This window comes from Lepidochelys kempii, chromosome 15 (assembly GCF_965140285.1).
Source record: "Lepidochelys kempii isolate rLepKem1 chromosome 15, rLepKem1.hap1, whole genome shotgun sequence".
NCBI classification, from domain to species: Eukaryota; Metazoa; Chordata; order Testudines; family Cheloniidae; genus Lepidochelys; species Lepidochelys kempii.
Window position 1 is genome coordinate 23,467,979 of NC_136394.1, and position 27,489 is coordinate 23,495,467.

The 27,489-nt window shown below is 40.9% G+C and overlaps 1 protein-coding gene and 1 long non-coding RNA gene across 7 annotated transcripts in view; one reads left to right on the forward strand and one right to left on the reverse strand.

The window, feature by feature from the left end:
- LOC140898585 (uncharacterized) overlaps nt 1–27,489 on the forward strand; it is a 281,435-nt gene that overhangs the window by 228,940 nt on the left and 25,006 nt on the right. For 3 of the 6 annotated variants that reach the window (XR_013634720.1, XR_012155031.2, XR_013634719.1), the window contains 5 exons: nt 2,344–2,455; nt 6,764–6,895; nt 10,397–10,517; nt 11,783–11,991; nt 15,724–15,932. This is a non-coding gene — a long non-coding RNA (uncharacterized LOC140898585). Of the gene's footprint in view, nt 1–2,343; nt 2,456–6,763; nt 6,896–10,396; nt 10,518–11,782; nt 11,992–15,723; nt 15,933–21,787; nt 21,894–27,489 lie in introns of all 6 variants that reach the window. The other 3 variants (XR_013634718.1, XR_013634717.1, XR_012155032.2) reach the window with 3 other exon arrangements.
- Nucleotides 6,743–27,489, reverse strand: part of LOC140898584 (transmembrane protein 132B) — a 361,301-nt gene continuing 340,554 nt past the window's right edge. Inside the window, exons 6-9 of the mRNA XM_073312583.1 lie at nt 21,769–21,974; nt 11,724–11,997; nt 10,313–10,504; nt 6,743–8,736 (exon numbers count right to left, since the gene is read on the reverse strand). Coding sequence (XP_073168684.1) covers nt 7,585–8,736; nt 10,313–10,504; nt 11,724–11,997; nt 21,769–21,974 — 1,824 coding nt within the window. The 3' untranslated portion in view covers nt 6,743–7,584. The remainder of the gene's footprint in view (nt 8,737–10,312; nt 10,505–11,723; nt 11,998–21,768; nt 21,975–27,489) is intronic.

Genomic DNA, 27,489 nt, shown 5'->3' on the forward strand with positions numbered 1-27,489 from the left:
TTGACATTAATATAGGCACCTTCACCCAAGTCACAAAATCCAAGGGGAGAAGTTAACAAGGTCATAACTAGAATCAGAGAAACACAATTTCTCTTCTTCATTCCATCCCTGGGAAAACCACCATCACCATCACTTGGATTTTGGCTCTGGCCTTTCACTGTATTCCAAAATTGAATTAAATTGTAGAAATAGAACACACTGTTAAACCAGCTATTGGAAATAAAATAAAGCATGCTGTCAAAATTAATTTGCCATTGAAGGCGGAATATTTTAGCTCTGAAATTAATGGTTCATTTATAGACTATGATGCATTAAATGGCATCTGTTTATACAGTATCTGTTATACATTTTGAATATTTTAAAACGTGTTGATTCATAATGGATAATAATGTCATCTTGCACTTATCACAAGTGTTGTTCATTTTGGAATCTCAACATGCTTTAAAAAAAATTAACAAATTCATGCCTCACTCTCCCCCCCACCCTTCAAATAATTTATTCACAATGGATGAAATTCAGTACAAGACCTAGGCACTACTGAATTCCACTTCAGTACTTCTCTGAGGTCTTAGGTGGGAATAAGTGATGGTTAAGTGGGAAGCTTTGGGTTAGACCTGTGCACGCTCTTTGTGTTAATGACTTATGCAAACTCCACGGCATGGATCACCTTTCAAGTACAGTTTGCAATGTGCATTTTAATGGATTTGTTTTAATTATTTTGTCAGTCTAAATGTCCATCAAAATAAAGAGGCAAAAGCAGCAGTTTCACTCTGCAAAATGCAAACACTGAAAAATAAAAGTAGTGCCCAGTGTATTGAAAAGCAGTTAGCCAATGAATGACTACAGGAGTAGAGTGCATTTGAACATCCTAATACTATATAACTTCAAATATTGCCCCCCTCCACTCAGGGGCATCAGACTCAACTAATACAACCGCCGCTATTGCCTCCGGGGTCAGTTATTGGCTAAAAGGGAATGAACAGAGTCTACTTTATGGATAAAAAAAATATTTTGGCCCCATTGAAGTCAATGGCAAATCTCCCATTGATTTCAATGGGGGCAAGATTTCACCCTACTGCTCTATCGCGGGTTTTCTGTCTGTACCACGGTGTCTGAACACAGGAAGTAACTGAGGTTGCAGCATGTTTAGGGAAAATGTATACTAAAGGAATGAAATCGAGGCCCTGATAAAGTCAGTAGGAATTTTGCCTTTTACTTCAGTTAGATCAAGATTTCAACCATACAGAGCACATATATACGGTATAAACTAGCCCCCTGCGTTGAAAAAACGTGGTCCTCGGGCCAACAATATTCTTATGGCATTTTGTATGCTACCCTCCTTAGCATTGTTCTAATCTGCAGGGTCAAAATTGTCCATTACTGACTTCAACTCTAGTCAGTGGGGTAAATCTTAAGCTCCTTACTCAGGATCAAATTCCCACTGAGAGTCCCATTCAGAGTTTGGCTCGTTATGTGACTAAGGACTGTAGCATGTGGCCTAGCATGTATCATATGTAATAAGTACTGAAATGCCTATATGTGCGATTGGCAAGGCAGACGCTGGAATTAGAATGCCTGTGCTCTGTACCGATATCATCATCCATACATATGTGGCCCAAGGGTGGGTAATACTAATTTTCACCTAAAGTCAGACAACTAAATGATTCTCACAGAAAATCATTTTCCTCCCTTTAAGTTTTAGTTAAACTGCCCCTGTGTATCAACAAGACAACTGAATTATTTTGCCTACAATCATTAAAAATTATGTTTTGGTGCCAAATGGACTCTTTGGATAAAAATTTATATTCTGAGTTTAAAAGATAATGTAACTTCTTGGGCACCCAGAAATTTACAAATTGTCACTTTATTTTCACAAAGCAAAAACTCAACGTTTCATAAATATTATATAACACAATATGTCACCCTTACATAAACACAAAGCACCACTTCTCGTTCTATTTGCTGCAGGCTAGATGGTGCTACTGATTGAAAATAGCAGGGTTTGGTTTGGTTTTGTGTAATATGAAGACACATCAAGCTATTCAGGCCTCAGATCTGATCAGTAATTATCTATCCTTTTTCCAGAATCATGCAGCCCTTGTTCAGTCCTGTCTTGGTCACAACTCCTGGTAACACCAGTGGGAGTTTCAGCTGCATCAGGACTTTACGATTTGTCCTATTTAACTTCTGACAAATATCACCCTGCAGATCTTTCTGCTGTCAAACTAACGGCTCACGGTTTTTTCCAGACACAACATCAATTGAAAACCAGACCCTAACTTGTACCCTACTTGTCATCCAGTTGTTTATTGATCCATGCCATTTTTTTTCATTTGTACATAGGACTGAAAGAGACCCCCAGGTCATCGAGTCACTCTTCTCCTGCTATCACGTGCAACTCCATCATGTAGTTAAGGCATCCCATAAAGATCATCTTTGGTATGTACTTGGAGAGGTAAGTTGATTTTTATCATTTGATTGTAGGGCTGTATTTATGGGCAATGTAACTGTAGATTCTGGAGTCAGACACAAGAATTTTTTCTATGTATAAAGGTCCATGTTCTGATACACTAACTTGCACTGAGTAGAACCCAACAACATGAGTTGTCTCCTTGTTTAGGAAGATGCTACTCAATGTCAGACCCAAAGTAATTCCCCATAAATACCATTCGGGACAATATGTCACTTCTGAAAATTTCTCCTTTGCTACTGCTGTGATTTTCAATGCGGATGATGGGAGTTACGTATCCAAAATCCATTAAAACTCAGCATCCGGCCTCTTTGAAGCTCCCAGCTTACATCCCAGGCAGATAAATACATCCCTTACTGTCAGATAAATTTAATTAAATTAGCAATAAAGGTGTTTTTAGTAAAGAAAGCAATAGCAATGGATCCTCTTAGGGCAAACGCAGTTTACCCTTTGGCACCCTTTGGCATTGGTGGCTGCCAGTTTGTGCATTGGGGACCTAAATCTATTCCTATTGAGATCGATGAGAGAAGGATGGGACCACATATGTAACTCTGATTTCAGCTACTGTATTGACTATGGGAGGCAGGATTGTCTTGTGCTTAAAGGTAGCATACTGGCCTACAGGAGATCTGCATTATGTTTTGGACTTTGCTGTGGACCTTGGGCAAGTCACATAAGCCACCTGTCTCTGGTCCCCATCTCTAAAATGGGGCTAATAATCTACCTCAATGGTGGGTTGTGAGGATAATTAATAGGAGATACTTAGATACTATCCTCACGTGCACCCCAAGAATCCTATAAATACATAAAATAATTATTCTAGATTCACACCAGCATAGTAGAAAGAAGAATCTAGCCCATAATTTGCATTGGGAAATGTAAAAGACCTGCGGGTTCATCTTAAACCCACTTCCCAAAACTACAAGCATATTTCACACAACTATAGGAGCGTTCTTACTAAAACTGAAACCTTGACTGATGTGCACCATTCACAGATAATTTGCAGGGGCTAAAATACAAACTATCACTACCATTTTCCCGGTGCCTCAGTATGGAAACAATGGGCTGGACTGGCATATCATACATCGGACTGCATGAAACATTTGTATCAAGACCTGAAAATCCACTCTGATGTGGGCACTGGGTGCCCAAAGAGTGAAACCCCACATGGTTTTGGTTTGCCAAAATAGTGCATGCAATTCCCTAGCTCATCACACCACACATACACATGGCTCATCAACTTCATTTTTGTGTGATTAAAATAGGAGACTCAAATTGAAGAATCACATGAGCAATCTGTTTATTTCTATGTTAGGGTTCACGGGTTTCACAATGTCACTCAAGTGCGTCTTTGCTGGAGAGTGGTGTTATTTCTGAACTCTGTCCTATAGAAAATGAACAACTTTTAAAAATGGCACATTTAATGATGTAAACTGAGGCTTGAATAACTTAATGGGTACACAAATTACACAGTTATAAAAGTCATCTGTCATTGTCTTAACTTACAGTTTATTTTGTACAGGTTTCATTATGTTATACATCTAAGACTTACCATACTCTATAAATATTTTGGGCATGATGAATATACATATTCAGTATTGTAGATTCAGTAGTTAGTGTATGCATTTCACTATGTACTATACAGTGTATTTCAATGTAGCGTATACAATATGTATTTCAGAAAAGAGCATATTGTCTATGAATATTTGGTATCCCATTTATGAAGCACTCTACGTTGAAATACAGATTGTATCCCATTATATAATATACTGTTTTTATTGAATCATATGGCTGGAAGATTTGCTTCTTCATTCCCCAATAAGAACTAAGGAAGAGCAGCTAGTACCATTATGAAGCTGTATCATTCTACAGCAAGAGGAGTAGGGGGACCTGTTTTCCCACATTTGTATTTAAATCAGGAAGTGTGCATAGACAAGCCATATGGAGCTAGTCTATAATGTCCAAATGAAATATAATAGTTCTGCACAGTTGGAAATGAACTCTTTCTTCAGTATTCTCCATGGGCCAGATCTTCAGCTGGTGGAGCTAACCGCTCAGTGATTTACGGTAGCCGAGAGTCTGGCACTTTACAGTTCTAAAGTTGCTAAGAATCAACATATTCAGTGAATCCTCCCTTGTATTGATAGTTTGCGGGGAAGGGGTGCAGGTGGGGGACAAAAACACCGTCCATACAACCTATTTCCTTTTCTTTATGTAGAACAGTATGCACCACAAATACAAGTTGTGTATTCTGTATGGAGCCATAGGAGTTTCCTATCTCGGCAGCTACTGAAACTTCATAATTGTGGACATAGCAATCTAATTATTATTATTAGAGGTTTTCTTAGCGAGACCAGGTGGGTTTTAGTCATTTGATGTTTCTTGATATATAATCTGCCTCCAAATGCCATTCCTTCCTTTGGTTAATAATTAGCCTTAGAAATATTTATTTGATGTTCTTTCATTTGGTCTGCAAATAATGTTCATTTTACAGGAGTGGTACTTTTACACCTGTCTAGATCCAGCGGAACTCGACTGCTTTTAATGGTGTCACTCTGCATTTACACCGCCGCAACTGCGGGGACACTTTGGACGGTCTCATTTTCTCTCTTTGCTTTTTTATTCTTTGGCCTTGTGCATTTTTATTTATTGTCACTTTCTATTTCTGAACTTTCATGTACCATGTTAGATCTTTTAAAGTTTAACTATAATATATTTTTGTACTTCCAGAGCATTTTCCATCTGTACCAGATTCTATGTATTGGTGTGGCACGCTAAATTCTGGTTTCCATTTTTTTGTTTTTGTTTGTTGAGTTTTTGTTAACTACTATAGTTCTTTTACTTATCTTTTTAACTGTTTGTATTTTGTAACTGGCGACCAGACTTAACATCCAGGTGGACTTGCTGTGTGTGATTCCTGCGTAGAACAAAGATCAAGGCTCTAAAACCAAACAGATCCTGTACTGGAGAGTGGGTTGGCCTAAGTGAAATTCTTTGTCAGATCAGCTAGCAGGCGTGCTAGACTATAAATTCCTCTTATATTCTCTGTATTTTCCACTTAATCGTTTATTTTATATGTGCACACAATGGAACACCAGCATGGAAATATGTGCACTCTACTTTTAGTGATCCTTGTCTCACAGCTACATAACTTCTAATGTGAAACACACAAAAATTACCATTTTGCTCTTTTCAAATCTTGTTCTTAGAGAGAAGACTTTCAGTATAAACAATGTGGCTTCTGACTCTTGTCCAACGTTAACATACTGGTCCCGAATCAGCAAAGTACTTAAGTCACTTTGGGATCAATGGGACTTAAGATATGCTTAAGTACTTTGTTGAATATGGATGGACTCTAAGCAGTTTGCTGAACTGAGTGGATAACTACTTACACATTAGCAAAATGTAGAAAAATCTGGAGGAGCTGAATTTTATGAAGATTTTCTGGTTTTATTAATCAGGTTCAAAATAGCAATCAAGACTTCTCTAGCAATCTTTGCTCAGCTAGAAAAGGAGAGACTATATGTTAAATATCTTGAGCGTTAGTTTACTAAGATATGTGGTACGTCTGAGCTCACACTAAAGTGCTATTATGTTCATTATTTTGGGAGAGTTGGGGGATGTGAGGCAGCTGTGTTTGGATCAGCTGTCAATTACATTTTCTCATGATGGGCCCAATGTACTGTTTTGCTTCTCTTAGACATTTCATACATAAAGGTTTCTTTGCTACAATTTTCAACACATTTCAATCGTACTTCAATGTAAAAATGAATATAATGTTTGTGGAATGGAAGCTTTTTGAATCTCCAGCATTCCTGTCAAATTTGGGAATAGCCATTATATAACTGTGCCCGGTATTTTCTTTTGTTATGGAGCTTGTTGAAAAAGGTTTTCTCTGTACCAGACATATGATTAGAGATGGCTTTTAGACAGGGCCTGTGTGCACCAGCCATTGTAGATGGATGTCTACGTAGTGCTAAACTGCAGTGTGTGTGTGTGTGTGTATATATATGTGTGTATATATATATATATATATAATTTAGGACAGTGTAATACCAGTTTCAAGTCTTTGCTTATTTCCCAGGCAATTTGCTTCCTGTTCAGTGCATTTCAATACTACGTTTGCATTTATCGTGAAAGTAACATATGTTGCCCACAAAGAATTTCCATAAGTGGTGTTGTTTCATGAGAGGCATTTTGCTTTAAAGTGTGTTCTGCTTTGTTTCAAGTTATTTTTCATATTGTCAATGGCAAAAATAAACCCAGGACTGCTTCTTGATTTTTATTTTCCAGGGTTTATTGTTGTATATACAGTTCCCTGTAAGGAGATACAACCCTTTTCCAGTGTGAGATTTCTACTACGTTTCTACATTTCAAATATTAAAGATTTGCATGGGAAGGAGAAAGATAATCAGTGATGAAGAGGTATCCTTTAGAGCTGATGCACATGAATAGAAAACCTGAATAACTGTAAATATACTGTGGAACACTTTGGTAAACCCCCAAAAAAAAATCTCCAAAGAAAATATTTAATGTTCTCTAAATCAAACCATCTTCCTAAACAATACAGATAAGAAATTAACCACATGTGGGTGTTTGTATCTGTAAAAAATGAGAATACTTGGCTGCATTGCTCATAGGCAAATAAAATTGGACAGATTCATTCAGATCTCTTTTGAAGTAAGCCTAGGCTTAGGCTGTATGCAAGAAATATCCACTGTGCTTTACAAAGGATGACGACTAGAAAAATCAACCCCAAAAATTCCTTGTTTTCTGAATCACTGTTTATCATGAGTTGACAAACAAATGTAGTCTCCTCTGAGTCTGAGCATAATTGTATTAGCATTTAGCTAGTACCAGGCCGTATATGAAAACAGCCATCATGTGCGACACCTCCAACACCTACATGTAGCTGTTTCAGGGACACATCCTGGTTTATAGTGAAACAGGATTAACTCAGCCAGCCTCTTGTACCCACTCAATGATGTGCAGTTATCCTCTTGGGACGTCCAAAAGTTAGACTCCTTTGTAACCTCCTATTGCTGACTGGACTGACTGCTCCACTATCCATAAAACAGAAGGCATAAAGGTGAATACAAACATAAGAAAGTATTTTACATATTGTCTTGCAGTCTTTCCATATAGTCTCTAAGTTCCTTGGAATCGCCAAGATTCATATCTTGACATACCCATTTAATATTATCGTCACTGTCAAATAGAATTGAATTGGTGTAAGGACCTCCATCCTCTGGCAGTATTGTGGTATATGAAGTGAACTTGACCCGCTTCCGTTTTGGCCCAGAAGGATTTATAGGTTCACTTTTAACTTCTTTCTCACAAGCATACTCACAAGATCTGAGGATCTGATTATGGAGAGTCTTCTGCGAGCTACCATTAAGGAGAAAGTTGCTTTCTTCAAACTGCATCCCTCTGTCAATCATGGTAGTGCACTCCTCTGAGGGGAGTGAAATGTCAACTGGGTTTTCCAAGAGTTCAATCTCATTTCCAAGCCAGACCCAGTCATGAGAATGTGGGATGTTGCCTTGCTCACTCACGGCAAACCTTTTGTGTCTATACTTCCAAGCAAATGCCGCGCAGTTAATTAAGAAGACCAAAATTGCTAGGCAGAAAACACACAGCAGGGCATACATGCCAATCTCCAAATCAGTTAACCCTCTAGAAGTCAACGCAAGGTCATTGGGATTATTTTGTCCTGGTACCTCTACTTGGGTAGGAAAACTTGTGAAAGCCGTTGGGTTATTCTGGAGGCCAGCCTCATGAGCCTTTTTCTCATCAATGGGAGACTTGGAAGTTGTGCTTTTGTTGGCATTGTCTTCATGATTAATAAAGGTTCCATGTTTGGCCCATTCTTGCACTGTCCTCTCCTGTTCTGCTGTCTTCTCTATAGCATTGTTCAGATGGTGGTTAAACTCTCTATCTACATCATCAATGTCGTTGGTCCTTCCTTTGTGGTCTGAATCTTTCTGACCCAATTTCACTTTGATATTTCCTTTCCCAACAGCCAGAATGCTCTTTCGCTTCGTCTTCTGGCAAGGTTCACTGATCACCATTTCTATTTTAATCAGGGGTCCTTGCCCATCACCCTCTGCAACTACCAGAGGCCACTTTGACTGAAGGTTTTGCTGGGCAGATACCACCATCTCATCCAGCGAAGTGATGGTGACAGAAAAATCCTTGGAATCATAAATATCTAAAGGTGTCACAGAGCCATCACTGAACAAAATCCAAGCACTGACTATGGCTTCCTATAAGAGGAAAAGGGGAGAAATAATAGTTTGAAAGTTAAGACACCATGTTTTAGGGTTTTGAGAGCTTACACTTACTTGATGCCAGTGACATAAATACACTGTATCGCTTTGTTTATGTGTGGTTTTTGTTTGTTTTGTTTTTACAAAGATGCTTCAACTCAGCTTCTGGTTTTGTGTGCTGTATTCCATTTAGATATTCGTCTTATTTGCAGGTGCACTCTAATGTGCTTGCAAAACGATGCACACAAGTATTTCTGGGTATAAAGTGAGAAGTCACTTTTCAACATCAAAAGCCCATTGATGAAAATTCTCAGATTTCCCAAATCATGATTTTTAATACATTTAGAAAAATGTCGTATAACAAGGGACATTTTGAAAATGCTCCTTGGCTTTAACCCTATGTGCAATATAATGCACTTGTATAAACTCTAGGTGTGGTGTTCATGCTCGTTTATTTAAACAGAATGCATTATGAACCAGATTTGAATGAAATATTTCAGTTTCAATCGTAGTATTTCTAAGTAGGCAATGGCATGTGCAAGGGATAGAAATGACTGTAGTTCCCTTTGGACACCACAGAAACACTGACAAACATGTGCTGCCGCTTATAGTTTGAGGATAGTTTGATCAAACTCAACGTTTTTTCACAGCAGCATTAATCATTCTACACATAACAGTTGCACATGACGTACCTCACTATCAAAACATAACTGCTTTGAATAATCTTACCCGCTTCTGTGGGACCAGATTCTGCCACTCTCTCTCTCACATACTGAGTTATACACCCTACTTCTTTCATAGTTTCATTTTCACTCTTGGGACTACTTGCAGAATAAAGTGAGCATAAAGAAGGCTGAATCTCATCCAAATGAATGGGCCTGATCTTGCAAACCTGTACTACTTAAGTCTGTAGCTCCCGAAAGCTCATGCTCAAATAAATTGGTTCGTCTCTAAGGTGCCACACGTCCGCCTTTTCTTTTTGCGAACGCAGACTAACACGGCTGCTACGCTGAAATTAGTCTGCCTAGGGGCTGCAGGGGTTGAACCCATAGAAGGTACTCAAAACCCTCAGATTTCAGCCATGTAAATCAGCGAAATGTTCATATTGAGCTAAGAGCTTCCTGTGGCTATACTGGCCCAAATCGAGGGGGAACAAGGTATAAGGATGGGAATCTTGCTCCTCGCTAGTTAACCAGGATCCTTCCATAGCACACTTGGGAAGTACACATGCCCACTGCAATGACACACACCTCTTCCCCAATGGGGTGTGGTCCTCTGGAAGGAGGTGTATACTCAGCCACCTACCATGAGCAACATGCATTGCTAGGAATCTTGGACTAGATACATGGCCAACCTGTTACACATGTGGTGAGGGTCTTTGGGAGGGAGCAGGCCAGCAATGAGTAAGCTACGACAGGGAACTGTGTCTTAAGCTGCATGAGACATCCTGCTTTTCAACCAGGCATACATTATACATGCTGCATAGCTATACAGGAGGCTTTCTCCTGGCATTCTACAAAACACCGTAAACAAACCAATTAATTATAATTATCAATACTATTTTGGAGCATACCTGTTTTGGGGTATGAAGAATATCGCAAGCAGATGCTGTGGAAACAATAGCTCTCTTATTTCCTTTGTTTATTTGTAATGACAGGGACAAGCCTGTTACCAGTTGTACCCCTAGGTCTGTGATTGTTACGCGGTCATCTAGCACGATCACTGTCTTCTCAGCCAAGATGGAATCAGAGAGAGGCGACAGCACCTTCAAAAAGCAAGTATGCCTTCTTGTTTTAAACAAGTGACTCAATGTTATAAAACAAAGTAACTAGATTTTCTGTTCAGTTCAGTGTGTGTTGCATTCATTATAAGCTATAACTGATGTTTCCCAAAACGTTACACCCATTTCCCATTTAATTACTATATATACCCAAAATAGTTTTATTAAACATGTCATTGTTTTTAAATTACAGCCTCATCCCTGAGCAGTATGGTACAGAGTGGAGATTAATGAACTAAACTGAATTTATTTGATTTTTTTAAAAATATATAGTTACATTTACAATTTCTGTAAAAGCTCTAATTAATATAATTACATTGCTGGCTACTGAATGATACTGTAATTTGACAGAGAAATACAGAGTCTACTGGCCTCAGAATATACTACCTGTAAGAGCTCAGCTGGGCTGATCTCTAAAAAGACAGAGTACCAGATTGCCAGAGGTACTTAGGTGCTTAAAGATGCTAGTGGGGTTGACAAAAGGGCCTACGTGAATTAGGCACTTAACACCTATTGACTTTCAATGGGAGTTAGTTACCTAACCTGCTTAGGTGCTCTTCTAAATCCCAGTTGGTGCCGATCTTCACCTGTAGGTGCCTAAATACCTTTGGAAATCTAGCCCGAGGATGTTGACTCCACTGCCTATGAAGTCAGTGGGAGTCTTTCTATTCACTGAGTGTTGGTTCATGCCCAAATGTCACTATCCTTTTTATTTTAGTTCCAAAATATAAACTTTGTATACAAGGATATAATGGGAGGTTATGTAAGCAAATACAAAAAAAACCATTTCATGATTTTTAATTAAATATCAATCATTTTAAGTTCCCGCTACGATTTTGTAAACACACAATGCCACATTTTCAAAGATATTTAAACATCTACAGCTAAAGATAGCTGTCAAGTGGCATTTTCAGAGAAGTTAAGTGCCTAACCTGCTTAGGTGCTTTTGAAAATCCCATTAGCCGCCTATCTGCATCTTTAGGTACATAAATACCTTTGAAAAACTGGCCCAAACTGCATTGTGTTGCTGTAATTAAGAATCAAGCAGTGAAAATGACTGGAAACAAAAGTGAAACCTATTCAGACTTCTGTGTTAAATTAATGTTTTCCCCAGACATAACAGCCTTTTATATTATAGCCAGTAATCAACTGCTCTCACCCCAAATTCTCCCCACCTATACCTAGGTATATTTTGAGCTGTTACCTGAACTGTGGTTATCCCATGTTCACGACCAACTAGTACCCGTCCATCGTGTAATTTAGCAATCTTAGGTTCTTCCACCTTCATGAAATCGGTCACGAGATTCGTGATGTCAAACTGCCACTCAGAGCCCAACATATAGGTCAGCTGGCCTCCAAAATCGGAAGACTCTGCTACAAACTGTGTGAGGACTCGCACCATGGCATGCTGGTACTGAAGGCTGCAGCCTCTTCCCTTCCTCTCATCATCCTCTTCATCATCACTGTCACGGGTAGGCCTGTAAATGGATTATTTATTATCCTTAATTCTCAGAATCACATTACAGCCTTCAAAACTTCCACCCGAGTAGCAAGTCAATATATCCGTCTTTTCATTATCATCTCCCAGCCTGGTGAAGGGTGAGAAAATAGATTTTGATGCCTCGGCTGGCAAACTTGAATGACAATTTTGCACAGCTTTTCCAAATTGAACCTCCCTGACCCTCTCAGGCATTTACATCATTGCTGAAGATCCAGTGGGTCTAGAACTTGTTTTGTTTTTCATCAGATGCTCAAATCCTCTAGGTGACTAGGAAAAACATCATGAAAAGTTTGACAGTCGGAGCTATGGTACCACACCCCCACGTGCATGCTGATGGTTGCAGATTGGCCTTGGGGGAAGTGGAGGCTACATCTGCATAACGGGGGTGGCTGCCACTCTTAAGCGTGACCCGTTCTGCAGCACCTTCATGGCGGTGTCTTTGCTCATGTACTGCAAAGGCCCAATACATTCAGGGACCCCTGCTTAGATCATGCGCCTCCTTTAGCCACCTCTCCAGCTCACAGAACACTGTGCATTTGAGATGTATGACATTACTATTTAATCTTAAATATAACCCTGTTCATGTGGGTAACTGGACAGGTATAATTCAATGTAACACCCAGGCAGGAGTTCAGATCAATAGAACCCAACGCTTCCACAGGTAATCAGCATATCAGTTAATACATAACATCATATGATGTGCAAATAGAAGTATGAGGCTCATGGCTGGCTGTGCCATCACTCACAGCTATGCTCAATGGTACCATTAGAGACACCTGCTTTATAATTTTCTAATTATCTCCCCATATACTATAATAATTGCAGCTATGCAGTTAAAGGTTCCTACAGGCTTTCTACAAAGTATCACAATGACTTGTACACGAATACTGCTGTTCATACACAGAGCAATATTTTCCATGCTTTAAACTCTGTTTTTTCCATTGATTCACTTTACACCCTAGGACAAGCACACAGATTCTCTAATTGAACCATTTCTGTTGTCTTGAAAGTCAGCTATTAAGCACTGGGTGGTCACACTTTCTCTCATTATGCCCCCATGCTGTGGAATTCGTTGCCTAGAAATATTTGATTTCACTCCTTTTTTTGTAACCATTTCTAAAGCTGGGATGGGGAAGAATCCTCTTATTTTTCATGGGGCTTCGGGAAGTATTTTCATGTTTGCTATGTTCTCTTATCTCTTTGAAATACACAAGTTATGAAAAAGCTATTATAAAACACAATTGTTGTTGTAAATGGTCTTACAACAAAGTTAGCAACCAATAAGCTGAAAAAAAAAAAAGACTAAAAAATCCACATCCTTCGCGTACTTGAACTGGGAAAATCCTGGTGTTCTGTAAGTTAGTGTATTGATGTATACAGCAAAGTGGCCATAGTGAACATCATTGAATAGTGTTTGCAGTGTTGTTGAAGCCAGGGTGGTCTCAGGTTATTAGAGAGACAAGGCAGGTGAGGTAATATCTTGGTAACATCAGGCCCAAGCCACACTGGAAGAAGAGTACCAGGTAGAATCTTCACAGAATGGAAAAGTCTACAGGGATTCTTGAATTTTTTCACATTGTGAGCTACATCTCCATTAGATCTCCTCCCCTGTGTGATCCTGCAAACCAACTCCACTTCTACTGACAAATGAATAACACATCCATGTGGGTAATGCAGCAACTGTTCACATGAGAAAGTTAATCTTAGGGAAGTTTCATAGAATCATAGAAATGTAGGACTGGAAGGGACCTTGATAGGTTACCTAGTCCAATCCTCTGCAGTGAGACAGGACTGAGTATTCTCTAAATCATCCCTGATAGGTGTTTGTCTAACCAGCTCTTAAAAACCTCCAGTGACAGAGATTCCACAATCTCCCTAGGTAATATGTTCTAGTAATCAACTACCTTTACAGTTAGGAAGTTTTTTCCTAATGTGTAATCTAAATCTCCTTTGCTGCAATTTAAAGCCATTACTTCTTGTCCCATCCTTGGTGTTTAAGGAGATTAATTTATCACCCTCCTTTTTATAAGCCTGTCTTGTTCACCAGCACAAGTTGCGCCAATAAAAGATATTACCTCTTCCCCAACCCTTGTCTGTCTTATATCATTGAATAAATTTCTCTAATATCATTGAATAGTTACTTCACTGAAATCAATGGCATTTACATTCAGGAAGAATATGGCACATTATATTGAACAAAGGGATATTGAAGAACGACTTACAGCAGGACCACGCAAAAAGCAGTGCAAATCCTATGCACCGAAATTTATTTCACGCTTGCAGAAATAAACAAATATCCACGGCAGATTTTCAAAATTGCTCTAAGCCCACAATTGGGGCCAGCTATTCCCATTCAGGCATCAAAATAAATGGGCAGATTTTCAGAACTCTCAGCACCCACTTCAGAACTCTCAGCTTGAAGAGCTCTTTGGAAAATCTGACCAGTTGTTTCGATTCCTGAACAGGAGCTGTTGGTTGCTGAGCTCTTATGAAAATCTGCCCTGCTTTAAGTTTAGTCTAGAGGTGGGATAAGAGTTGAATTTTTTTTTAAATAATCTGACCCCATAAAATGAGACACAGTGTAACCCAGATCTGAATCTGCCATGATTGGATTTTGCAAGATCAAAACCTGACTGAGGTTTTGCAAACCCTAATCTAGCCTTTTTCTCATTTAGAGAAAAGAGAAACAACCAATCTTTTACTATTCTGGTGCAATTAATATCTTTTATCTAAATTAATATCTAAAACTTATATTTTATTTAGAGGCTGTTCTGTTCCAGAACGATGAGGCCTTGCCTCTACCATCACAAAATGAAATCTGGCCTCCATCAGCTGACTGGTCCCAGGCAAGCAAAACAAATGTGATGGGAGCACAGCTAAACTGCCCCTGGCCAGTTCAGGGCTTTGGAGGCTGTAAAATACTATAAAAGAGCTCATTTGCTCTGTAAAGGACTTGTACCCTTTACCCATTCATTGAGCTGGGCAGATATAGCTAAGAAAGTGATGAACTTTCAAAAGGGTTCTCATTCTTAGACCAACCCTTTCTCGTTAAGACAGATGGAATCCTGTTGGGTCTCACGGAACATTCCAACTGTCTTTGTTACCATATTCAGATTTGTTCGGTCAGTACTAAGCAATAGGCCTGAAACCAAGCCCAAAATCTGATAACCCCAAACTTTGGGAAAATGTTAACCCTGATCAAAGGTGTGACAGCAGCACGTGTAGCTTTGATCTGGCTTGCTCCAGTAACAGTGAAGCCACAGCAGCACCCCAGCTCTGGACAATGGGTATGTTCCTGAGCGGCTAGCCCATGCGGCCTCAGCTTCACTGCTAGTGTTATTGGAGCGAGCCAGATCAAAACGCCATGTGCTGCTGTCACGCCTCTGATTGCCCTGTGGACATCCCCGTCCATTCGGTTTTAAAATGGGAGCTTCTGGATTTGTGTTTTCCTTATTATTTTCACATACGAAATGTCTGACTCAGTCCGACCCACTTGTGTGTTGCCGCGATTAAAGGTTAGTCTGCTGTCTGAACCTGCAGATGAGGCGAATTGTTCACAGGGAAAATATATTCAGTTTCCATTCAAAATGGGTTGGGTGGGGATGGAGGAATCAGTCAGCCCCCTTCTGCTCCACAGAAATGTGAGCTGGGGGAAGACAGATGACAGGGGAGTCGTATGCCATGCTCCCTCTATTACCTGCAGACTATGGAAGCCACTCCAGCTCCACGAGATCAGCAGTGCAACGGGTCAGAAGAGCTTATGTCCTTGGCCAGAGGAGGTGAAGCCAATGAGAAGCTGCTACCTGCAACATGCTGCTCTCTAGAGCTCACAAGTATCCACCTAGGAGATGATGCTACCCCAAGAAGCACTAGCACCAGACCAGAGTGACTCCCCCAGGAGCTGTGCTACCAGTGAGTAGAGATCACTCCAATCATTGCCCTCACTGCAGAGTCTCCAGGCCCCCCAGGCATGAGATCACCAGGGTTCCTCTCCCTGGGAAGGGTTTTGTAATATAGCCCACTTGTAGTCATCTGAAGAGTTCTACATACAAGTCCACATTTCTTAGTACCATAGAACTTTTCTGTTGCACAAACATGGAGAATGTTAGAAAAGTTTTGAGTACTTTAGAACTTAGAATGTCTGAGGCTACGCCCCCAGCGTAACGTAACGTTGGTGCAAAGATGGAAAGTGAGGTGCTGGCAATTTCAGAACATGCCTTGCAAGTTTCCATTGCCAGGTGCCAATTCAAGTTGTTCTTCTTTAATTCAAGGGTGTTTTTAAACAAATGATATCCATTTCCACTTCAAAGCCACAAATCCCTGATTCAGTTAATAAGACAGAGCTTTTCAGTACTTTGCCTTTTTGGACCCAACTAAGTGTTTGAAATCCATTAAATTACATGGTCCCCATAGAGTCTTGTTAGTGATCTTAGTAGGCCTAAAATCCTTCCTTGAACTTCCTTGAGCTCATTTTAAGTGTCCTCTTAAATGCAAGCTACTGCTTCATATTGCCTTTTTTTCTGGTTACCTCTAAAGTTAGTGAGCCTTGTGCTTTGAATATCTTTCAGAATTCTGCTTATCCATATTTCTTGCTCCTTTACAAAATGTATTCGGAAGATTTTTGCTTGTCTGGACTGCACCAAGGTTGCCAGAATTCCATTTCATTTACATTTCAGACAGATAAAATCCTTGCTAGAGGGTAGAGTTAAAACAACCCTGTTATAATGGTGCCTGCTAGCAATGATATAATCAGTGATCTGTCTGCTTTTCTATTATACAGCTGTTCTACAAGTGGTTTAAGCTTGTGCATTTTAATTTTAATTTGCAGCTAAGCATGCATATACCTAGCCAGAGAACAGATTTTCATCTGGAAAATTGACTGCCCCTATTGATAGTGGCATGCACCATAGATTAAATTATGATTCTCCATCTCATATGGATAAGTATAAAAGTTCATCCTATATTTATGGATTTGCATAGTAAGCCATATTTCTGCTTATACACAATGGAGACTACTTTGTATACTCCCCTTCTTTAGAATAGCCCAAATCCAAAATTCCTTACTCAGTTCGCATGCAGTTTCTACTGAAGTAAAAGCCATTTAATTCAGTAAGGAGCAGGTGAAAACTTGTCATACCAATCCAAAGGGAGCAAGGAATTCAGGATTTCTGCCACTATGTTTATATTTTACCCTATCTTCCTACTTTCCCTTGAGGAAATTTGCACAGAAGAAGATATTTAAGCAAGAAAGGATCAATTATTACATGCATCTTACTATTACACATAGTTATATGCCCTCCATTACTATGGTATGTGGACAATAACATGGTATTAACAGACCCTTTCATTATAGTAAGGCTACGATTTTCTCATGGTTATTCTTAGTAAAAGTCATGGACAGGTCACCGGCAATAAACAAAAATTCACGGAAGCCGTGACCTGTCTGTGACTTATTCTGCTCCAGCTCCATGGTTTCCCCCGCCACCCTGGTGGCTGGGAGCTGCGGGGTTCCCCGTCCGCCTAGGGTGGCTGGGAGCTACAGTGTGACCATATTTCCTAAAGAGAAAATGAGACACCCCAAGCCACTCGCCTGAGGCATCCCGCACCCCCTGCGCAAGGCTGTCACCTGTTGCTGGAATCCTGCTGGCTGCCAGCTCCAGAGTCCCGCAGTCCCTGGGGCTGAAGCAGAGAATGTCATAGAGGTCTCTGGAAGTCACAGATTCCATGACCTTCATGACATAAACGTAGCCTTAACTATAGGACTAAAGATTTCCTAATAATATAGACTAAGATTTTCAAAAGAATCTAAGGGAGTTAGGTGCCAATACTCATTGAATTTCAATAGGCGTTATATGCCTAACTTTTAGCCCTCTTAAAAAATACCAGACCTAGTTCTTGAACTGCTCATGAGATTTTTCGAACTGACAATATTGACTCATATGATTTTGTGTTCAGAGAATACAAAGGTTATCGTTCTGACACAGAACGTTGGGAGCTTCTTGGGTATTAAATCAAAGCTTTCTCCATTTGGAACGTCTTCCCAGTGGATGATACAAGAACACATTTCAGCTGTCTGGCATTCTCACAACATTACACTGTTCCAGGGCAGTTTAGCAGTGACTAATATAAGCTAAAACGTTGCTGAGAAGCAGGAGACGTAAGTTCAACTTCAGAAGCTGCCATTATCTTCCTGCACAACTCTGGGCAAGTCACTTAACCTCTCTGTGCCTCAGTGCTTCTGTTTGTCAAATGGGGATAATACTTCCCTACCTCACTGGGGTGTTGAGTATAAACCCATAAATATGTGGAAGGTACAAATACAGTATGGTGCTGGTGTAATATAAACACCCAGACAGAGAGAAAAACAAAACAAACCGCCTCTAAACATGAAAAACAATGAAATATTGAGTAAAACACACAAAGCATGAAAAAAGAAAGGAAACTTTGAAGCTCCCATACAGTGCAAATGTCAAGGCTAGCATAGCTAATGCTAGTCCCTGATTACCTATTGATTTAAAATAGAGAAAAAAAGTAAATAAAAAAATCCTAGTGTTTCATAAACCCAGGGTAATTTATTTCTACTCGAAACCTGAAATACTTGTCCAGTCACACATGCATAGGCAGCTGACACCCAGTGTCAACCAACCGGCTACCTTTTTGTAGCAATACAGCAGCCCCGCTTTTTCTTCCACGCTACACGGAAACAATGGTTGCTAAAGATGTGCCAGTGGGTCAGATGTAATTTGAGCAGCAGTGAACGAAGATTGCTTGCCAGCTTGCAAACAGTGCAGGCTCTCAGACCATTATCTTTATTTCAGCTGGCCCAATAAATCAGCACTAGACCCTAGGAGGGAAATGCCCAAAGCTGGGCGTAATGGGTTTAAAGTCAAAACGTCCATGATGTTAACAACCGCTGAATGTCTAACTCACCATGCGTGGTGTTCAAAAGCCAATTCCTATAAGAAACATCAGCAACCCAATCCTGCAGTCATTTACTCCAGCAAAAACCTCATTGACTTCAGTTGGATTTGCGTCTAAGTAAGAACTGCAGCATCAGGCCCATAAGCAGCAGACGGTGCATCTCTTTGGATTGCTAAAGCAAATGAAAGTTCGTGATTCTGGGACTATTGTAGCAGCTGGCACCAATTCAATCACCGAGCACATTTTCTCTCTCCACAAAGAGCAACTTTGTCTTCACCAGTGAAAGTTAGAAAAGTTTCCATTGTGCCAGTTCTTCATTACCTGTCCTTTTGACACAGCCACCTGATCAGGAGCACCTTCTAGATAGACAAAAGAAGGTATCTGATTATCTGCCCATTTGTAGTGAGCTCATTGCCAGAGTATCTGGTTAATTTATTCCATTACCCCAAGTTACATCCCCTTGTAAAGTGCTAAATAATTCTACTCCTTGCTCTCTGTTTGGTCTCTTCAATAGCTAAGATGTGTCCTAGTCACTGAGCACAGCCGGCAACAGGCTCCTAGCTGGAACTACTAGGATTTTCAGTGATAGGATCACTGCTGAGAAACCCTTTTGCATTTGCATTATAAATTTGATCTGATGTCATGCCATGCTCACCAATAGAATTTTTCAAGTGATCCTGAAATTCATCAATACAGTAGTATTCCTGGAAACGCTTAATCTAGCTGCTTGTCCAAATGTTGGCTGTTCCCCCATGGGTCCTTTGAGAATGGGAGGGGCAGGAGAAAAGACCTCAAGAAGCCTTTCCCCCCTTTTGCCAGTGGAGTCTCTTTATCAGAACACAATCTTTTGTGAATCCGCAATGCTTTCTTGCCTAAATCAGATCTGCTAGGTAGTGCTTCTTTGAGCTCCTCTGTAGAACTTGCTTGTACAAAGCTTGATGCTTCTTCAAAAGATCTGCTGCTTTAATGCTCACTCACCTTGTACCTTTTTCACCCACATGCTTTTATGTTTGCTCAGATCGCTCCACCTTGCTCTTCTTGATATTGCTGATGATCTGTGGGAAATTTTTCTCCCCTTATCTTTCACATCTATGTGTTATCACCATGCTGCGTAACTGAGGCACTGCATGCTCTTTAAAGTCTAGTGTCACATGGCACAATGACATTGTAATAGTAAGTCAGCGTAAGTATCAAACCATGGGCAAAACGGTAAGTCACTGAAAACAGCTTTTGTGAACGCATTCTTATAGTCTGAACTTGCTGGTCTTAATGGTAAGATCAAATCTAGCGAATCATCTAGGCCCATGAAACACAATGACACACAATACTGTGCAAAGTGCACTTCTGCTGCATGTTGTGACTTTAGAAATAGCAGATACAGGCTCAGGAAAAATAAGCGGACAGAAGGTGAGTCTATTATTGGAGACCTCTGCTGCATTACAGTAATGGAGAAGGTGCAGCAGAGGTCAAATGGAATAATCAACCGAAATGAGACGCCCATCTATATTCAGAAATGTCAAAGAAATTGGACCTGCATTCTTTGGGAAAGAGGAGATTAAAGGGTGGGGGGGTGTCTAACTGAAAATGCCATATTCCCTTCAGAATTTTGTGTAACAGATGTAACGAAGCTTACTGAGCTACATTAATGTCGAGCACAAGGAAAAAGGGGCAAAGACTTCAACTCTAAAAGCCTGATTTACAGCAAGGCCACAACATGATCTATTCTTGTGGGTAATAAATATTGTACTCACAAGTAATTGTGCCCACAGGTTTGCACCTGCAATGAATTGTGCATGCAAATATTAGCATTCGGAGGGCCATCTACATGTTTTTCAGGCAAAATGGTTTCAACAGAACAGCTCAGAGTAAGGTGCTACTCAGTGAGAGTAAGGATAGTAGAATCAGGCTGTAACTATGGACATGCCTGCATGGAGGGAGGGTGGGAAGGGTTACACTATGCACTAGCTGAGTTTCTGTGCATTGAAATGTCTTATATATACCTGATGCAAACCCTTAAAGCATAACTCCACAGTTAAAGTGTAGTCTTTACTATGCTCTAAGATTCTGATAACACCACTGTGAGAGAGGCAAGTACTAGCCCATTTTACAGATGGAGAAACTGAGGCTGGCCTCGTCAGTAAATTGCACGAGGCCGCCAACAGTCAAACTAGACCTCAGGAATTCTGAATTGGGATTAGGAGTCAAGAGCTCCAGGTACCCTGCCCTCTGCCCAGACCTGTGTCTTTTCTACAGTGCCTTGGGTGTGTCTACACTGCAATCACGGGGTCTGCAGGCAGCTTGCATAGACATACCTGAGCTAGCATCAATCTAGCCAGCTCGGGTACCAGATCAGGGAAACTGCAGCTGTGCAGCCTTCAGTGTGGGCCCAAGTAATTACCCAGGGTTCTGGCAGGCTTGTGAAGCCCATGCTGAAACCTTCACTCCTCCAGTTCCCAAGCGACTGAGATTAAAGCTAGCTCGGGTATCTTTGTACAAGTTGCAATTGCACCCTGTGGTTGCAGTGTAGACATGCCCTATGTCTTACTGAGTGCTGGCTGCTTGACGTGATATATCCGCACTCCTTCCGCAGATTCTCATCCATGCAGCTAGCTTTGATTTCACTGAGTTTTCACAGGATGGAAAGGAGGACAGAATTTGGCCTACCGTTTTCACAGTAGTGACTGTTTCAGGCCGAGGCAGACTATAAACTCTGTTTGCAAATGGGATGTTCTACCCTCTGAAAAATAGCCTCCAAATGAATCTGCTGGATCTTAAAATCCCTGGCCCATATGCATGCACCTAGGTCATGCAAATATAGCAATCATACCTCTTATTGGATGTGACAGGTATCCGCCAGCCCTTGATCTGGCTAAGTTCTGTATCCGAGATCTCTATCTGCAAAGGAAGCCGTGGAGCCCAGACCGTCACTTCTAGCTGGGTGGTAAAATGCTGGTAAGTAAAGTTCACAATGGTATCCACTTTGCTCTTCATTTCCTTGCCATTAACAAAGATGGAGTCGCATCTGCCAGAAACCTTTAAAACAAATCCCAAGATTACTTGCAAAACGGGTAAAAGTTCAGGAAGACGCAGCGTGAATGATACATCGGCACAAAGACATTGCTAATAATGGGAGTAACGCATATTGTATCTTTAGCTTTCGAATTAGTGGCAAACAATTCTGCATTCCTCAATGGATACTACTTAAATTACAAAAATAATGCTGTGATGTTATGTGACCTGTGGTAGTCTTTTATACTGGAGAAATTAAATTCTCCATGAATCAAACTTCATGTGCATCAAATTTTGTTTACAGCTTACTTAAATCCAGAAAAAGGGGGCATATGTTAATAAGAAAAAGAAAAAAACTCTCAGACCCATAAAACAGAATCCTTCTCTTTTCATATGAGTCCTGTAAGGTTCAGTGCCAAAGACCTTCTTGTGGTCCATAATATGCATCCAGAACTTCAGTATAACTATTAATTTTAGAACTTCTAAGTGGAGTTTCACCAAAATAAATATAGAGCTGATGTAATCTCATGATGTTTGCTACACTAAAATACTTCCAGGACAAGTACTATATGGAAGCAACTAATAACCTAAGCCCCATCCTTCACCTGGAGTCATATGGATAGATCCACTTCACCCTCACAGAGTCCTATTGGTTTCAGAGCTCCTTGGCACAGATCTGGATGCAGAATTGAGCCCCTAGATTATAAACTCTTATCCTGTAACAATCTTAACCTAGACTGGAAACTCTCTGAGTCAAGGACCACTGCTTTACGACGTGTGTGTCCAATGGAACCTGGTCCCTGCTGCTGCAAGATAAATAATAATTTGCATTTAGTTTTTAAAATAAAAGGAAAGATGTGACAGCTGCCAAAGAAGTCAGCATACACTGACCTCTGCCAGGGGAGCGGGGCAGTGATCTTTAGTAATCGTGACCCACGTCATTCCACTGAGACTGCTAAATAAATATCCGTCTTGCATCAGCACTTCCTTGTGTCACACCATATTCCTTGTGTTACAACACAGAATAGAAAGCTGAAGACGGAGAGGATTTAGGAATGCAGTGTTAGGAACTATATGAATGTCCGTTGCAACTTGTGCCCAGTACGGATAAAAGGCCAAAAGGCCATCAGCCAGAAAATAAGAGACACAGGATTTTGACGGCAGACCCTGGGTCGATGGGCAAAAGGGAGGTCTGAAGTCTTTGCAGTCTGAGATCCCTCTTTGGCCCTCTCTTCTGTTCCCTTTGCAGAGGGAAGGTGAGAGATTTCAGCAGAGTAAGCAGAATCCTTGGGGTTGGCAATGGAGTCTGCCATGAGTTATGGGCTAAATGACAGATGCCCTATAAACTGCACATTGGACCCACTTAAATGCCTGGTATGGGGAAGTGTGCAAATAGCACCCTTCTCCCATGTTAAATTTTGGTCAAGTTGCAGCCTGCCACTTAAAACCCATCCTTGTGTCTATCCCCATTCAATTGTGTGTCCTGATCAATCCTAATCAAGGGACTGAAATGACAATGAATGACTTTTTCCAAACGGGCTTTGGCCAAAGTTGCCATGGTTTGGCTAACAAAACGAAGCCACTTGTCTGGAGATCACGCTCCTTCCACATCAATGCCTGGAAAGTAATAGAATAAAAAACAAATCTAAGCACTTGCTAAGAAATGTAAAATGGACTCCAAGCTCACAGGTACAAAGAGTATCACAAATTAAATTGAACATATTCAAAATCCTTGTCGTTCCCCTCTCAGAATGTGTCACAAATGTCTTTGAGGCATTTTTAAGCACATTAATCAAGGCCATTAATGGAAAGAGCAGTTGAGATTCTAAATCGAAAAGGCTACATCTAGGGAGCTTTGTTCGAATTAACACGGGACAGAAATAATTAAGAAAACTTGAAGAGGGAAGGATAAACATCAAGACCCCCATCAGGGGATTAACTACTACATGATAAGACTGAAATGAATATTTTAGACTGTGTTTTTAGATGCCTAAAATGTTCTTGCATCTCCTTCAGTCAGCAGGAAAGGTGCAAAATAAACGAAGAAGGGGCCGATTTTCATCGTACCTATAAGAAAACCAGTAGGTTTGGTTCACGGATTTCACAGATGAGATCTTGAGCTGACTCTGCACAGCAGTGAATTTTGTATCCTCGCTGACACCAAGTGAGGGACTCTAGCCCTGATAGTGTTGCCCGAAACCCCACAGTTGGGGAAGGGAGGAGCAAGATGTGCAGGACCTGTGTTGCACCTGATAAAAGGCACAGTAGATGCCACTGTGCTCTCTCTGCACATGGGAGCCGCCATCTGCTATTGTGTGATTTTTGAAGGGTTTGGGTTTTTTGACTTGCATGGCATTGTTTTTTTTGAACTGCTGCTGAATAGCCGAGCGAACAGGAAGAGTAAAAGAGCTGTCTCTCCCATTAATGCTTCATGGTGGGAAGATACCAGAGTGGGTTTGATCTGAAGCTTAAAGCGGCCATCCTTCATTCTAAAATGCACAAAGCAAGCATAAAACATCCCAACACTAGCCATTGTCACCTGCCTGGCAAAGTTAAGAGATGCAATTTTAGAATGTTTCCTTTATCAAATATTACAACCAGGTGAGCAGGAGGTCTAGCTATCCACCCTTGAATTCAGGTCAAATGAAAGTGAGGTGTAATTAACCTTTCCTGGCATTGTAGCGGGTGGTTGGCTCCAATCCCCACAAGTAATTCTACAAGGCACAATTTCTTCTGTACAACCTGTCTCAGCCTTGATTTTAGACTAATCAAGTACCAAAGTATCTAGCAATCCAAAAGAATAACTAGGAAGCTGTTTAAAATTCAGGTCACTGAACATTTACTTATCTCTTAGGAAAACAGGCAAAGGTGTAAAAAAAATGCTAAAATGTGATATCAAACACCCCACCCAAAACCCTCTCTTGCATGATGAATTTTTCCATGTGCAGTTGTTGCTTTATTCAAAAGCCATAACCTTACCCTCAACTTACTTCAACAGCATGCCAGTGATTTAGAAAAGAGGTTGAATTAGATAAATTTTGTTTTGCTTTGTTTAACTATATCTGGGCAAAACATGCAAAAAGTAAACATGAAAATGTGAAAGTTGTTCTCGCAAGTACTAAAGTTTGTAGCTAGGTTATTCAAGATGCAGTGTGGAAAAAATGATTTGATTCTCCTTTCATTTAATTTGGAAAAAAGAAAAGGAGGACTTGTGGCACCTTAGAGACTAACCAATTTATTTGAGCATGAGCTTTCGTGAGCTACAGCTCACTTCATCAGGTGCCACAAGTCCTCCTTTTCTTTTTGCGAATACAGACTAACACGGCTGTTACTCTGAAACCTGTCATTTCATTTGGAGTAACTCAGCTGGAGCCAGTAATAAAAATAGAAATAAAAATAAAAATGCCTTGTTCTTATCTAGCGCTATTCATTCATAGATCTCAAAGTGCTTTGAAAAGGAAATGAGCATCATTATCCCCATTTTTTATAGATGGGGACATGGAGGCAAAGAGAGGTGAAGTGACTTGCCCAAGGTCACCCAGCAATCCAGTGGTGGAGGTGGGACTAAAACCCACGTCTACTAAGTCTCTGTCCAGTGCCGGCCACTAGGCTATGCTGCTTCCCAGTAGAGGTAAAACTTACGTAAGCACAGTATCAGATCCCTAATTGGCTGTAACTTTGGGGTGAACTTCACTCCTGTACAGAGAGCTGATTAAGAACTAGTTAAACTGGCTTTCAGAATAGGGTTTAACTGATGCACAGGCATTGGGCTGCCCATGTGGACAGACCCTTAGTGAAGAACCACAAGATTAAGCTGAATGACGCAATGGAGAAATATATACATGTATGTAACCAGCGCTATTGAACAGCAAAACCAACACCAGTTAAAATTATTTAGTAAGTTTCTCCGGATCCCTCCATCGCATGAAAGAGCGGAATGTGGTATGACTGCAACCTTTTAAATATTCTGTAAAATAGTTCACCACGGCCAGGGGAGGTTATAAAAGAGGGGGATAAGACTGACCGATCAAGCACATTATGGATCTCAGTAAAGGTCAGAGGCGCACTGTATACTGCTGCTTTCCAAAACACGTGTGAGGGATGCAAAATCTCTGGACTGTGGCTGAGGCTGTAAAGAGAACAACAGTGATGGGATTTTCAATGTGAAAGGCAAATAGAATAAATGACTCGTTCTTGTAATAAACTTCAAACTGTAATCTTGTGATATTTCTTGAATGTCAGCCTTAGCCACCTTTTCTGCAGTATTCTTACAGGCATTGTCTGTTTCATTCCGGTAGGAATAATTTGCTGAGCTACTTCAAACAGTCTACGTTGTGTGGTGTGGGCACAGTTCTGTGAAACTGCTTCCCTGTTGGATTATTGTGCTTTATTATTGTTGTTGTTAAATGTTTGCATTAGCAAGCCCAGTCGGAAATGAGCTCCTCAGCTCGAGGAATTTGGCTAGGTGCTTGAGAAATGGGAGGAGGCAAGATGGAAAGAATCTTCCTCTTTTTTTGCCTCGTCACCAAGTTGTGGGAGCTGGGCTCCATGCCACATAGCAAGCCTGCACTTTCTGTGTGGTTTCCTTAATTCCTGCCCTTGGGCACCTTCGTTATTCCACTGCTGGAGTGGCCTCTACACCCAGGGAGGTGAGGTGGAATTTGCCCCACAAACCGTACATTAAACCCCTCCCTCCTCATGCTGTCCTGAACCTATTTGTTGTCTAGCTGTGACATGCACCCTCAACCCCACCCTACGTTTCCTCAATTTTCTGCTTCTTCTTTGACTTTCCTTCCTCGAAGAGGTCTTGACGTTTGTTTTGTACTGAAAAGCTTCTCCACACAGCTTTGGAAACTTCAGACCAGATACAGGCATAAATGACCCCAGCACCAGTGAGTCCTCCCAGAGGGGTGTAGCCAGAGTGTTAGCCCCCCCTGCAGAAAGGCAGCTGTGCACCTCGAAAGTGGACAGCACTGGCTGGGGAGGGGTGTGCAGTTTGGGCAGCCTGGGGATGCATTGATTCACACCATGTCCTTGGCATGCTCCACCAGCTGGGCACCTGGGGAACTCAACTGCAATTTCAAGCTGCCCTTCCCTGCGGGGGGGTTGTAGGGGAAGGTGGCACTACAAATGCCACTTGCCTCCCGAGGGGGATGGATTCCCCACCTGCAGCCCCTGCTGGCATAGGGAGGTACAATTTGCACCTTGCTTCACCGGTCATGGTGAATCAAGACCCGCAAATTATACTTACATGGCTAACAGTGTAGGTGAATTAGTTCCGGCTAGCTGTTCTTGATGCAGATTTGTTACTGCTTTGTGGATACTTTCCCGGATGGACTATTGCAACCATTCTCAAATTGTGGTCACAACCACAAAGTGGGTTGTGACCCCATTTTAAAGATGTTGCTAGGGCCACCATTAGACTTGCTGGGACCCAGGACTGAAGTTGAAGCCCGAGTTCTAGTTTAAAAAAGAACTAGATAAATTCATGGATAGATCCATTAATGGATTTTAGCCAGGATGGGATGGCATGGTGTCC